Source organism: Zonotrichia leucophrys, chromosome 3 (genome assembly GCF_028769735.1).
Source record: "Zonotrichia leucophrys gambelii isolate GWCS_2022_RI chromosome 3, RI_Zleu_2.0, whole genome shotgun sequence".
NCBI classification, from domain to species: Eukaryota; Metazoa; Chordata; class Aves; order Passeriformes; family Passerellidae; genus Zonotrichia; species Zonotrichia leucophrys.
Window position 1 is genome coordinate 108718188 of NC_088172.1, and position 14714 is coordinate 108732901.

The 14714-nt window shown below is 40.6% G+C and overlaps 1 protein-coding gene across 1 annotated transcript; it reads right to left on the minus strand.

The window, feature by feature from the left end:
* Nucleotides 1–412: 412 nt before the first annotated feature.
* Nucleotides 413–10452, minus strand: LOC135446228 (cytochrome P450 2K6-like). The gene is made up of 9 exons (XM_064709914.1): nucleotides 9960–10452; nucleotides 8183–8345; nucleotides 6900–7049; nucleotides 5650–5810; nucleotides 4846–5019; nucleotides 4116–4257; nucleotides 3274–3458; nucleotides 3048–3189; nucleotides 413–1745 (listed from the first exon to the last, which is right to left on the minus strand). Exons 1-9 carry the CDS (start codon nucleotides 10215–10217, stop codon nucleotides 1558–1560), a joined length of 1563 nt encoding a protein of 520 aa, XP_064565984.1. The 5' UTR covers nucleotides 10218–10452; the 3' UTR covers nucleotides 413–1557.
* Between the last annotated feature and the right edge of the window lie 4262 nt (nucleotides 10453–14714).

Below are 14714 nucleotides of genomic sequence, written 5' to 3' on the forward strand. Positions count from 1 at the left end.
TGAGACAAAAGCTAATTATCTCTCTTCTGTGAGGGCTTGAAAGCCTCTCTGGAGTTAGAATCATGGAATATCTCATGGAATATCTCATGTAGGGATCTCTGAGTTCAGATCTCTACTCCTCACAGGACTACCTAAACCATGTAGGATCAGGAAAACCAGACTAAGTATTTGCTTTATACTGTACCATAGGAAAAGGAATATAATTATTTAGAAGTATTTCTCAAATTTGTGATCACTTGGCAAGGAGAGCATTTACTGATATAACCATTACCCCAAAATTATTTAATCCAGAGCATGGGTTAAAGATTTTCTTGCATGCTAGGAAAAGGTTAAGTAAAGATATACTCCTTTGCTTTCATTAAGGGTGATTTACTGTGTGGGTTTTGAACTTCCTGAACCACATAAAGACCTTTGCCTTTTTGAAAGCTTTTTATTTTTAAAAGAAAGTGTGGAGAAGGGCAGTGAGTAGGAGTCAAATTCAGCTTCCACACAAGGAAGTTGAAATAATAACTGAAGAATGAGCTGCTGCATTACAGTGCTGGATAGATACAGAGGCAAGCCATAATAATTTAATTTTTTTCCCCAACACTGGGTGATTTCTGATAGGCTGGCTGTGGGTGTTGTTACTTTGGGGTTGTCATGCACACATAAACAGGGTAACATGAACCAGGGAACATAAATCCAGACATTTAGGAGATGGTCTTAGCTCTACTTGACGGTGGATGCTCTTGGACAGAGCTGCAGAATGATCAGTTGGTTGGTTTTGATGAGATTTGAGGCCTCTTCCAGAAGGTTCACTGATCTGTATGTGTGGAGGTGTGACCACAGCTGTGGGATTTGACCTGGGAACTCCTGAAACTTCAATTTCACAAACCTTGGCTTTAAGTAGGTAAGACATTTTCTTGTGTGTGTACGCTTTATGTACTGAGTTTATCCAGTTAAGAAATACTCAGGGAAAATCTTAAAGACCTGAATTCAGGTCAGCTTGGCTTAAGGTTTTTCCTCAGAAGTGATCTACAAATACAGAACTGTGATTTCTTTGCACATGGAACTGGGGTAGGGAGAAGAGCCAAGGGAAGAAGCTGCACTGAGGCACTGGGGGACATCAGGATATCCAGCCCAGCTTCAAACCCAGCTGCCTGCCAAGGTCAAACAGCCCTTCTGTTCTGACAGCCTCAAACTCTGAACATCCTACATTTACCTCCTTGTACAACCTAAGCACAGCTTCATAGCCCATATGTCTTTGGGGAAAACCTGGACTTGGGAGCATTTTTTGAGATATGCTTTCAACAAACAGTGAACACGGCAGCAAGAATAGGAAAGCTGAAGACCTGTATTATTTAACCAAGATTAGGTGATCTAAGAGATTAATCCATGAGCCATCAGTTACTTCACACTTCTGGTCCATTTCTGCCCTCTCCCAAAAAATAACACCACTTTGGTTTAGAAGTACTTGAAACCTTAATTGAAATATGGATTATTATTTTGGTAAAAGAATTAAGACAGATGCCATGGAAAAGTGATTTAAACATTTTAGCAACACAGTGGATTAGAGCTCTAAGAGCGTGCTACAGCACACATTTTATAGGGTTTGGGGATGACATTAAATGAAACTGCAGGACTGAGGTCCAGGTCTGAGTTGGAAACTCCAGGTGGAGGGAGGAAGTTGAACCTCTGCAGGAGACTGGTGAAGAAGAGGAAGAGCTCCATTTTGGCGAGAGTCTCCCCAGCACAGATCCTCCTCCCTGGAACAAAAGGCAAAAGGACCACAGGAGAATCAGTGAGCTGCTTCTTCACTATTGGAGGAAAAAAAACCCTTTTATCAGCTCTTGACCTGAAAAAGGTCAGTGGGAATCCAGAACATTTGAATGTTATGTCCTAGGTATGAATAAAGAACACAGATTTTAAAACTCTTTTGGGTACAAGTTAACAAAGAGGAATTTTGATCTTCAGAAGTACCATACCAAAGCCAGCTGATGATGGGTTTTTATTTTCCTTTGTCTTAAGTGCTTGCATTTGGAGAGAAATGTATGGAAATGTAGTCTGAATTCCTTAACTCCAGTTTTCAATAAAATCTGAATTTTTACTTAATTTTCACAATTTTTTTCTACTTGGGTGAATTTTTGCATTCCAAACCAACTGGTTTAGCCTAGACTTTAGGTCTATTAGTCAACTCATAGGCAATTTTTTATACGAGAATTTGTCAGCAAATTCCTTGAAGATTCACAAATGCTGGCCAGAGTGGGGTGAGGAGCCAGGTGGAGGAGATATTCTATGAATATTCAAAAGTGCTGTAAATATAAGTCCTGTCAAATCCAATAGCCAGTAAGCTGCCTTATTAATAGCATGATGATTCAAGGCCAGAACTAACAAAAAGCTGAACTAAAATTTGGTTTTAACACCCTTGTGTGACTGAAAATGGCTGTGATATGAAATAAACTCTCCAGGGAATGCCCAGACCTGACATGCCCTGGATGTGCTTCAGCTGAGACATCTAGGCTTAAATCTGGAAAAGAAGACCTGGGAACTGGAAGTGTCATAAGTTCTTCTAAAAAGAAAGAAGAAAAAGAAAGAAAAAAATACAATATACTGGATGGTGAGTGTGACAAGAAAAAATCTTATTCAAAGATCATACAGAGTTGAAAATATACAAATAGGGTTGATTAAAAAAAATGGAGAGTGTTGTGGATATGATAGATAAATTAGCCAGAGACTGATGTATGGGAACTTGAAAAGAGCAATTACAGAGCCAGCAAAGCAGGAGAAATGCCAGAGAAGGAGCAGGGTTGGAATCTCCCATGATTTGGGAAATGGTGTAGGTATGTAAATGCAGGTGAATGTCATGCTCTGGGGAAGCCTCAAAGGGCAAGCCCCTTCTGTCCTTTGATTTTACACAAAATTTGGGGATTTTTTGTTGTCACACTTTATGAAAACTTGACCCAGCTGACATTTTTTGTGACTTTTTAAAAGGAACATGGGAAAATGAAGCAGGAATGCACAGAAGTATCTTTGCTGTGTGTTCTGTGTAAATGTAAAAGAGAAAGCACCTGCTGAGAAAGGCATGAAAGCATCTTTCTTCACAAATTTCCCATTGGCATCAAGGAAGTGCTCAGGGTAGAACATGTCTGGTTTCTCCCATTGCGACTCGTCTTTCAGGACTGAGGTCAGTAAAGGGATGATGAAGGTTCCCTGCAAAATAGGACAGTGGAATGAATTCGTGGACAAATTCAGAAAGAAGAGATGTTAAAAGAAGCAATCCTGTAGGCATCTCACCTTGGGGATGAAGTAGCCTTGGAGGGTGACATCTGCAGCAGTCTCATGAGGCAAATCCAGTGGCAGGATATTGGCATACCTCTGAATTTCATGGATGACAGCGTCTGTGTATGGCATCTGAGCTCGGTGCTCGATCCGCGGGGGGTTGGATCCTATCACTTGCTCTATCTCGTCTTGGACCTTTTCTGAAGAAAGAATCAACTCTAAGATGCAAGGACTCGTTCAGCCCTGAGACACAGTGTGCTTTACTGATGTAAAGTATAGTAGATCTGGAGTACAATTCTCCAAAAATCTTTTTTTCCTTTCAGAAATAATGGGCAGTGAACAGGACAACAGTGTTTGATTGATTCTTTATCAACAAGAAACCTAAAGATTTTTTTTCTGCCATCTCTTCTGTCTAAAGATTCATGTTCTGCCCAAGGGTTTTCTCGAAAACACCATTTGACTCCAAACAACCCTGTACCATCAGCTGGAATGGAGCTGCCAGACAAAGGCGATTCCATGAATCTTCTCAGGCCCCTAAAGCCTTAGTACAGTTCATTTAACATCTGCACAGACCTTTGGTTTATTGACAGATCCTGAGGGAAACTTGGAATAGAATCATTGACCAACACAGGACAGCTCTTTACTTACTAATTAATGAGATTTCCCTAAGCAGAGGGCCTGGCCTGTATGAACTTTGGCCCACTGGGTCTGAATCAGAGGGCACAGAGACAATAAGTGGAAAGCTGGAAATCTCAGCTTTTTGTAACTTGGCCTATTAACAGATGTGTTGATCCTCCAGGTTCCTGTTTGGTCACTAATTCCCTGAGTGTAACAGTATCTATCATTAAACCACTTACTCTGGATTTCAGGGTACTTTAGCATCAGCAGAAAGCCCCAGTTTAGTGTGGTGGAAATGGTCTCAACACCAGCAGTAAACAAATTGCTCACCAAGCTTAGCAAGTTGCCATTATGGAAATACCCATTGGTAGTGGATTTCTCCTGAAAAAAGTCATTAAGATAAAAGGATGAAAACTCAAAGCTTTCCCATGTAAAAATGCAGTTTATGTAGATAAATATTTGCTAAGATATAAATCCTATATTTTAAAAAAGTGTGAAAGACAAGGAAGAGCTTTGGGCTTGTGCCTGGAGGAGAGTGCTGACATATCTTTGTATTTACTGGGACCATCTGCAAAAGGAGCTGCCTTTGGGGAAGGTGACCCAGCCTCATCAAAGACCCCAAATAAGTCCCAGTAAAGCCCAGGTAGTGATTCCATTCTGTAATGTGTTATGTTTTCAAAAAAGCCAGAAGAGCTTGGACAGCAGAGAGAGCAGATAAAAAGATGCAGCTTTGGTAAATATATTTATACAGTCTGAAGAAAATAAATAAGGATAAATGTTCACTGATTAAAAGAGGTTGGAATTTCAACAGCATGAAGTATCTGTTCAACTGTACCACTTTGTCATATGTATTTTCTCAAAGACAGCTTCCCTAAAGAAATTCAGCTGTAATTGTAAGGACTGAAAGAAAATTCCAAATGTCTTCATAGAATCATGAGAGATGGAATCAACAAGAAAATACTCAGTTACCTCCTGCTGTTTAACCAGGAAGGCATCAATAAAACTTCTTTGGTCATTTTTGTCCAGGTTTTTGAGGTACTCTACAAAAGTAACTCGTACAAAATCGTGGAATTCATCTCTGTTTCGAAGGAGAGCCTTGTTTGCCCTTAGGAGGAATCCAAGGTATGGGAAGATATTGTACATCTGTGGGAGTGGAAGTTGTTAGAGAGAGTTTATCAGCCAGAGCTCTGAAAACACTACAGAAACAAATTAACAACGTTTGGCCATCCTTGCAGATACAAAGTCAAAAACTTAAGATATTTTTTTCTTAGGAACTTGAAAAGCTGAGTGGATGAATTGTGGTAGAAAACTCATCAAGAACCACCAAATAGATGTAAAAATCTTGTAAAATTACTGTTTTTCTGGAATAGTGTAGGTATCAGGCTCAAACAGCTTCAAGCTGCCACCATGCAGATGGAAATGTTGGCCAGCAACTTTTTTTATTGTTTTGGCCAGCTCTTCCACTAACATTTTTTTTCTTTTTCAAAACCTAGAAAAACATAAATCAATCCTGGGTGTGGCAGCATTGCATGCAAACATACAAAAGTATTTTTCACTCACTAGGACTCTTCAAACTCTATCTTGAATATGTTTTTGAGAGACTGGGGGCTTGATTGTTGACTTCATGATTCCCAAACTGTCTCTCAAGGATTTTTTGTCTAAGAAAGTGCTTTGTAAACCAATTATCTCTCAAAGTCTCAGATTTTCTTGTTTAATAGAAGAAACTGATCACCAGTATTGCTATTGGCATGCAGTGGAACAGTGAATCATTACCGTAACCAAAGGTTTCCCAGCAAGCCTCATGTTTTCATTGGTCATAGTTACAAGTCTCACAAATCTGGGGTCTTTGTAGTCAAATCGTTTTCCAAGCAATATTGAGACAATTATATTAGCAACTGCTGCATTAATTATTTTGCTGGCATCAATGGGATTTCCTAGACAAGGAACAAGAGAATTTGTTACATTGTAATAAAGAGATGTAATTTGTAAATATAAATTTATTATTAAATATAGCTATTTGTTTATGATTGATTGCTAACACTGATTATTATCCAATGTCAGAATGCCATAGCAGGACACAAAAATGCCAGAGGAGCCAAATTCATCAAACTGGTGTACATTTCCTAAAAAGATCTGAACTTGAGAAGGCTCAAAAAGCCTTTGCATACTTGGACAAAACCTTAGAGGTAGTGATGCCCTGGCACAAGCTGCCCAGAGAAGCTGTGGCTACCCCACTCCTGGAGGTGTTCCAGGCCCGGCTGGACAGGGCTGGGAGCAGCCTGGGTAAGGGAAGGTGTCCCTGCCCATGGAAGGGGCTGGACGAGCTTTAAGGTCCCTTTGAACCCAAATCATTCTGTGATGCCATGCGTTTGCAGAATGAACAGCCCACCTGTCGGAACCCAGGAAATTCCTCTGGCTGCCCTGGAGGACTCGAGCCCCTGCCCGGGGGGCTCAGAGACCCTGGCACAGAGCCCAGGACCCCTGTGCCTTTGATCTTGACCCATGGAAAAACAATTACCAACCTCTATATGAAGAATTACAAAGCAAGAAAGTTTAAGTAGAATAATAAAGTTTCTCACGGGGTGAAAAATAGATTTTTGGGGTTTTTAGAATGGGACTTGAGGAGGCAACATGGAGGAATCAGGGTGTGTCCAGCCTTTCTCCTTCTTTTTCTTCTTGGCCTCCATCTTCTGCTGTGATGGTGACACTTTTGAATTGGCTTAAGGTAGAAACTCACTGTCTAACATAGGTGATAGGGATTGGGAAGTTATCGTAAATAATGCACACGTAGTTTTTAGTATAAAAGATAATGCTTCCCCGAGGTGGCCAGTGCACCTCAACCCAACCTGCCAGACAGACCTCAGCAGGCCAGAGAAAGAATGTTGTAGATAAGAAATAATAAACAACCTCGAGAACAAGAACAAAAGAATCCTGACTCCTCCTTTGACGGCCAGGCTGGGAAAGAGAAGCTTGTGCATATCTCAGAGTCACTGTGACCAGCAGAGGTGCTGAGAGCCACCCACCTTCCTGGGACGCAATGGACTCTGCCAGGTGCCCGTACTCCTCCACGATCCGATCCTCAATGGCCTTTTTGCCCATCCCAAAGTCTCGCAGGGCTGTGAGGGTAAACCTTCTCATCACCTTCCAGTTTTCACCATGGGCAAAAACAACCCCTGAAACCAAGAGAGCATTTCAATAGAGCAGAAGATTTTAAATAATTTTGTAAGCGTAGAATGGAGCTGTTTAGTAGAGTCACTTTTAAAACAAGTTAAACTGCATCCAGATGAGGAAAACCACACAACTGTGCCTTAAGTATTTTAAATCCTCAACAAGAGGTTCATTACACAAGCAAAGAATAAATATTTAAGGTTTATTTAATCAATCTTAAGAAGAATATATATCCTCAAAGACACTTGTCACTGAAAGAAAGCGGACATTGGAAATTCAAGTTCAAACTGCTGGTCATCATAGTTTGGAAGAGGAATTGAACTAACATCTCTGATGATTGCAGGAAAAAAATTAAGTAGGAAAATATGTCTTAGAAAATTAGGTAATGTCTTAAAACCTCCACCATCCATTTTTTTCACTGTATTTTTTTCACACAATTTCTTTTCATTTAACTGATGACCTCAACTATGTTTTTTCCCCCTAATTAGTAAAAAAAGTAAAAAGTAAGCTTCTATGCAATAATATGACCAAAAGATGCAGTTGTTAAAATGTTCACAGAATTATTCCTGAATTTTTCCAAGGATCTTTGGACACATAAATATGAAATTCTTATGCTAAATTAGAATCAAGTTTGGGTGTGAAATTCTTATTTTTATACTCATCTCATTAGAGAGTATTTCCCTTTTTAAAATAAATCCACAGTTCTCTATGTGCTACATGCTATCTATTGTCACATTCTGAATTTAAAAGCACTATTTACCACTGAAATGATGAGCAACAGTAGAATAGTAGTTTCAGAAAAGGTTGTTCTATGATAAGCCCAAAACCCCACAAGTTCAGAGCCATATCATGAGAGATATAAATGCTTTTCTGGCAAGGATGCTCTGTTCTAGACCCTGGAAGTGTGTCACTATCTATTTTATGTTGCTGTAGTTATTTTTAAGGTTATGGTTGTTTTGTTGCCACTGTCAACACTGAATAAGTGTGCTAAAGTCAATGAAATTTCTCCCTATTTCCAATGCCTTTTGTGATCTCTGATCCAAAATCAGATCTCTGATCTGTTTTTCCAGCTCCTGCTTTTTCTATAGGGGGAAAAAAGAGTAGATCAAGCTGATTAGGAAGAATAAGACCAACTTACCATTTCCTTTAGTCAGATCTTCAAAGATTGGGATTTTAGGTCTCTCTGCAAATGCATCTGCTTGGTTTACAAGAGCTTCCTTCACTGTCTCATAGCCAGAAATCACCACAACTTTCCTGTGCCCCATCTGAACACTGAAGACTGGACCATACTTTTTGGACAGCTGTCAGGAGAAGAGAACAGGGATTTACAACTTTTACAGCCTACAGAGAAATTCATCATCTGTTCCAGGGCTGTTTATTTTCCAGTCCTGCCTCTGGATTACTCACATGGTGGATATTTTCCTGACTACAGGGAAAGGCACTTGATTTAAATGATGGGAACCTGCCAGACATTGGGGTGGATAATGGCTAAATGGAACAGTTGAGAGAAGAGTTCCATTGTGCCAAACTGAGCAGAAGTATCAACAGCTGAAACCCCAAGTCAGCAAAGGATTGCACTGAGAGTTCTGTCTGCCCTCAGACAGAACTTTGTAAAAGTTTACAAAAGAACTTTGTAAACCCTTGTAAAATCAATTTTTGACTCATGTTTTCACACTTAGCTCCATGCTATTGTGTTTCTTTTGTGCACAGGCTACACCTGAACAAACTGTTCAAATGTTTCATACCATTATTTTATTAAAAATAAATCCATTTGTTTCTGGGCCAGGATTTAGCATTAGATACATTCAAGCTTTTTATACATGATTACATGAACCATGAATCTGTCTCAGAGACAATGTGGTAGCTTTTTAGCTGATACAGGTAGATTTATCTTTATGTAACTCAGTGTTTCTGATTCTTCTGACTGCTGGAGAGGGGTTTCCTGACTGCGCTCATTTTCTTGTGGGTTTGCAGAGAGAAACAGAAGGCATCCACTTAGCATCAAGATGCAAAATGTCCAGCAAGTGGTGAGCAAGTACAGTCAGCTGAAACAGCAGGAGCAGTGACCCATATCTGAATTGTGCTCAAGTCAGAGAGCCAGTATCCAGCACCAGAAAGGAATCACTGAATTACAGCAGATACATGTTGGTTCTGCTGGCCTGAAAACAAATGGAACTTGCTTTTGTCAACACAATTGGGCTGTGTAGGAGAGCTACAGTGATATTCCAGATATTGCATCTAAGCAGTCTTTTGATTTGTGGGTACAACACCCATACAGGTTTGTTGGTGCAAATATGCCTTTCAAAATCATCAGCAGGGTAGATGTGTAATTTTAATGTCTAAACAGAAAAAACTCTAAGAAAAGAGCAGATTCAGAGAAGTCTTCTCACTCAAAGTCAGCAAAGCCCTGCAATAAATTAGGTAAAGAAAGCACTAGAAGAAAACAGAAAGATTTATTATTTTGGCAAAGGTTGGCCCTGAATATTAAGAGTATATAGTTATATCTTCAGATTTTGGGGAAGAAAAGAGGAAAGGGAGATGAGAACGTTGATAAATCAGTGAAGTCAAGATGCTGCAGTCACAGCTCCAGGTACATCAATCAGCTGAAGGCAGAGAGGGTTACACCATCTGCCAAAATAATTCCTTATTCTGTTGTCTTTTTCTCAAAATTGCCACAAAAATAAGGTGGATGCTTGCTATTAATGTGAAAGTTGTTTGAAGGTTGAAACCTGGATAAAATATTACAGTCAAGAAACCATGCTGCATTCAGCATTTTCTGCTCAAATAACCATCTCTGGGTCCCTGGCTAAAGGCTCATGCATGGATGCAGTACATTGGGTGCAACAGGAGAAACTCTCTGACATCTTGGACTATGGGACTTCGTTGATAGGACCAATAGAAAAGAAAATGAGTACCTCTAGATAAGTCCTGTAGGGTCTCTTCAAGTCAAACAAAAGAAGGTTTCCAATTATAGGTAATGGTCTTGGACCTGGAGGAAAGTTCTGTCTTCGGTCATTGTTCCAGAAACCTGCTGTTTTCAGAATGGAGAGAAAAGCCACGATCAACACTAAAACAATGGAAGTGCTGCTGTTCCAGAAACCTGCTGTTTTCAAAATGGAGAGAAAAGCCAGGATAAACACAAAACCAATGGAAGTGTTGCTGTTCCAGCCCATCTCTATTCAGCCAAGTATTTGCCACGGAAGAGAAAAGAGAAAACGTGGACTCTGGATCTCTGTTCTCCTGAAATAATTGTGCTTGAGAGGCTCTTGTGTTAGTCCATAAAACTTTTTCTATAGAAGGATGTGTTTTATTCTTGTTCTCTTCCCATGCACTTCCTAATGAACGCTCAGAAGGGTACAGGAGCATATATATATGTTTGCTAACCAATGTAACTGGGTGAGTATGGGTCACTGGGCAAGTGTGAAAGTCCAAGAACAGGGATAACTTCAGGTCATCAACCTGACATTTGCCATAAAAGCCATAAATTCTGCAAGCTGTCCAGGTTACTGATTAATCATGTTTTTGCCTTTAGCACAGATATCCTTGATACCCCTGAGGAATCAAAATTCCACTGCCCAGGGGTGTAGTGCAAAGAGATTAATTTTTTTTAAAGTGTGTGATGTATGAATGTGAGACTCACAAGCTGAGAGCAGATGTATCTGTTTTTACACAGTTAAAACAGTACTCACACACTTAGTATGAGAATCTCTGTTCAGTTCTTCACATAACCCAGTTGCAGGCCTCAAATAAATCCATCAGCCTGACAGTCTGTTATTTTTCTCAAGTTTTGAGGAAACAGGACACCTTTTCTGTTTTCAGATTGTGCAATTCCTATCTCCCATGCTTTCCAGGCCTTTTCACAGAACTGTTTATGGGTAGCATAACTTTGATTCCGTTGAACTCATTGGGGATTTGAAATCACAGAATTATTAAGGTTGGAGGGGATTCTGGAATTTTTCTGGTTCAATCCCCCTTTCAAGCTGGGCCACCAAGAGCTACTTGCCCCAGCCTATGTCCAGACAGGTTTTGAACATCTCCAAGGACCTATAAAATTATATGACCCTAAGAAGGGAGACTCCACATCTCCTGGGCGGCCTGTGCCAGTGCTTAGTCACTCTCACCACATGAAAGTGTTTCCTGGTGTTCAGAGCTGAACCTCCTGAAAATTCCTGAAACCTCCTGTGTTTCAGTGTGTGCCCATGGCCTCTGGTCCTGGCACTGGGCACACACTGAGGAGAGCCTGGCTCTTATTTATTTGACCCTCCCCTCAGGTGTTTATACTGATAAGATCCTGCTGAGTCTTCCCTCCTCTAGGCCGAACTGCCACCTCTCTCTGTTTCCTCATGTGAGAGATGTTGCAAACACTCCAGTACCTTTGTGGCCCTTTGCTAGACTCTCTCCAGTCTGCCCATATCTCTTTGGTACTGGGAATCCCAGAACTGGACACAGCACTGGGAAAAGATGTCCTCTGTTGGCTGAGGAAAGGGGGCTGAGGTACAGCCTAACTCAGGTGTCTCAGAGAGGGAACAGCAGAGCAGGAGGTGTTGAAAGAGCAAGACAAGGGCAAGACAGGATGGAAAAATTGAGTCACAGCCCACAGAACAATGTTTGGAAGAGTTTTCCAGCAGAAATCTTCAACATGAATTTGCAAGTGGCCTTAAGGCCAGAACCTGAAGGATATGTGAGGTGCATGCAGTGCCTCAAGGCTGAGCACCTTGTCCTCCTCTCCCAAAAGTGTCAGCGTCCCTGCAGAGACATGGCCAGAGGCAGAGGAGAGGAGGGAATGGGGAAATTCCCCAGGGAATGGGGGTGTAGAGACCTAGAGGAAAAGAGCCCTGGCACATGGCGGGGAGCCTGGGAGAGGGGCTTGAGCAAACCTGGGATTGAGGCCTTGAGCAAGCTTGGGAGAGGAGTTTGAGCAAGGCTGAGAGAGGGACCTGAGCCAGGCTGGGAGAGTGTAGGAGCGTCGGGGAATAGCACGGTTGGGACGGACGGAGACGAGAGATCTCTGAAGCCAGGTCCTGGAACTTGGGGTTTATTACAAAGGGCCTGGGCGCAGGGCCCTGCTGGGAGCTGCCAGCCACAGCTCACAGCAGGCCCCAGAGAAGAAAGGGGTAGAGAGGATGAGAGGGTAAGAATGTAAAAGCATAAGAGAGTAAAAGGGGTAAGAGCATAGAAAAGTAAGAGCTAAGAAGCAAGAGCTAAGAGAGCGAGGTTCCCGTTTCAATACAATAAATCATCATCTGTGCTGAATATTCTGATTCTCACTAGCCAATCTAGTACAATATACAAATCCTAGAGCATTTCCATGCAGCCAATAAGAATCACTACATTACCATACTGTGTTACATTTTAAACCCTAAAAACTCCTCTTTGGACCCCTTCTGCCAAGCTGGTAGGGTCTGCTCTGACCCTTGGGCCTGTCTGCAAGCAGAGGGCATTGTTTCAGCAAAAGGGGATTACCTTCAGCTGGCCACACCATTGTTTTCCACTTGTTCAGTAACTGAGAGATCTCAAAACTTGCTTTCATTTCCATCTCGCTTACAGTTTCTATATTCTCAAAATCTTTTGCCAGACAATCATATTTATAAGGCTTTCCTGTTTCATCTTCCTCAACAAGAGGGACCTGAGCAAGTCTGGGAGAGGGACCTGAGCAAATCTGCTCTTGGCCTGGCTCACCCTGAGCCTGGTGCTGATCCCAGGGGCTCTGGAGGACAGATCTGGACATTTCACCTACTTGGAAGATATCCTGGAAAAAGTCCATGGCCAGCATCCAGCTGTGTTCTAGTTTGTCTGATTCTACTTCACTTTTCCAGAGTGGGTAAAAAGGCACTGAGTATGTCAAGTTGTCCACATATATCTGGAATTTAACCAACAGCAAGGAAATGAGAGGAAGCTGAAAGGTAAACAGTTTGCAGGAGGCTTAGAAGAACAGGAAGAGCTCTCCTTTGGCAAGAGCAGACATATTTTGTTATATATATTTTGATAAATAATATATAGAGAATATTATATTTGAAATAATATATTTGAGAATATATTTTGAGAAAAGGTTGATCCCAGTAAGAGACAAAGAAGACATCCCCAAGACATGTCAAATAAATACAGTTGGTCATCTGATCATTCAATTAACGCATTTATTCAGCAGCAGATTTGAGCACAAATGTTAAAATAAATTTTGTAAGCAAATATTCAGCCAATGGCTTTCAAATACATTTTCTTTTCAGTAATGAAATACAAAGATACTGCTCTGACAGAGGTATGAATGGGGAATTATACAACAGCCTTCAAAGCTATGGTCACCCACTGGTGGTCTAAAAAGGGCTGACAAGTAAGCTTGACCTTTAGTTAGTTTAAAGTAAGTTTGACCTTCAGTTAGTTAAAGAAGATATCATTGAAGTTTTACTCATTAAAAAAACAAAAAAACAAACACCCAAACCCCCCAAAAAACCCCACTCTACAACACCTTATATAAACTCTGAATGTAAAAAAAGTCAAAGTGAGAACAAAGGTAAGACAGGAAGAGTGTTGGGTGGTTGTTGGAAGGGATAAAACATTGCCAATCTTTTATGAGAAAGAAAAGAAATGCTGATGATCATGAGCTTCAAATTTAGGGTAGTTGTACTTTAACTTTTGTTTACTTTTCGGTCCCATCCTTTAAGCTCATCCTTCACTCCATATCTTGTTTAACTCCTTACTTTCTTTTCCTGCCGTTATAAGGCTTTCTCATGGAAGAACCAAAGGGTTTTTAGTAAGATAATTTCAGCTTTTGTCTTTTAAGCATCCAGTCATGTATTACACAGAAGTTGTAACTGACTATTAATGAAGCTCTGCTGATTCAAAGCTTTGATTAATTGGGAAATAACCAACCAAAGAAAATACCATAAGCCAGAGAACCAAATGCCACTGGCATCTGCAATGTGGGTGTGAGCAATTAGGGTAAAAACCTTTGGAAAAACAAGTTGTATACTTCAAGGGCACAGTCAAATGGAAAAAAAATAGCATTTAAACCTCTGGTAAAGCAAAGGGATTTATCTCCTTACTCTGTTTTTTGAGAGACCCTAAGGGACTGATTTCTCTGGAAGAGGAATATTCTGAAAAAGAAGTTTGGGGACAATGAGTACTGAGAGGATGAGGGTATGGATTACTATGGAAAGATTACAAGCAAAACTGGAGAAAAAAAAAGTATAGTTCATTTTTTCCCTTTTGGATTTTAAAAGAACCTCTAAATGTTATTATTGAGGGCATCAATCACCAGGGAAGGTTTAGGTTGGATATTAGGAAAAAATTCTTCACTGGAAGAGTGGTTAAACACTGGAACAGGCTCCCCAGGGAAGCAAGGGAGCCACCATCCCTGGAAATATTCCAGAAATGAGTAGACATGACATTCACAATGTGGTTTACTGGCCATGATGATAATCCATCCAAGGATGGACTTGATGATCTTGGAAGTATCTTCCAACCTTAAGGATTCCATAATTCAAATTATTAATTACTAAAATTCAAATTATTAATTACTAAAATTCAAATTATTAATTTACTGCCAGTGGGTGATGCTTCCTCACTCTGGCATTCCTGTGTGGTCAACATTCAAAACTAGTGAAATCACCTCACCTGCTTTAAGGTGAATGAAAGATTCCCAAGCAGGAATCTAAGGTTTTGAAGATAAGATT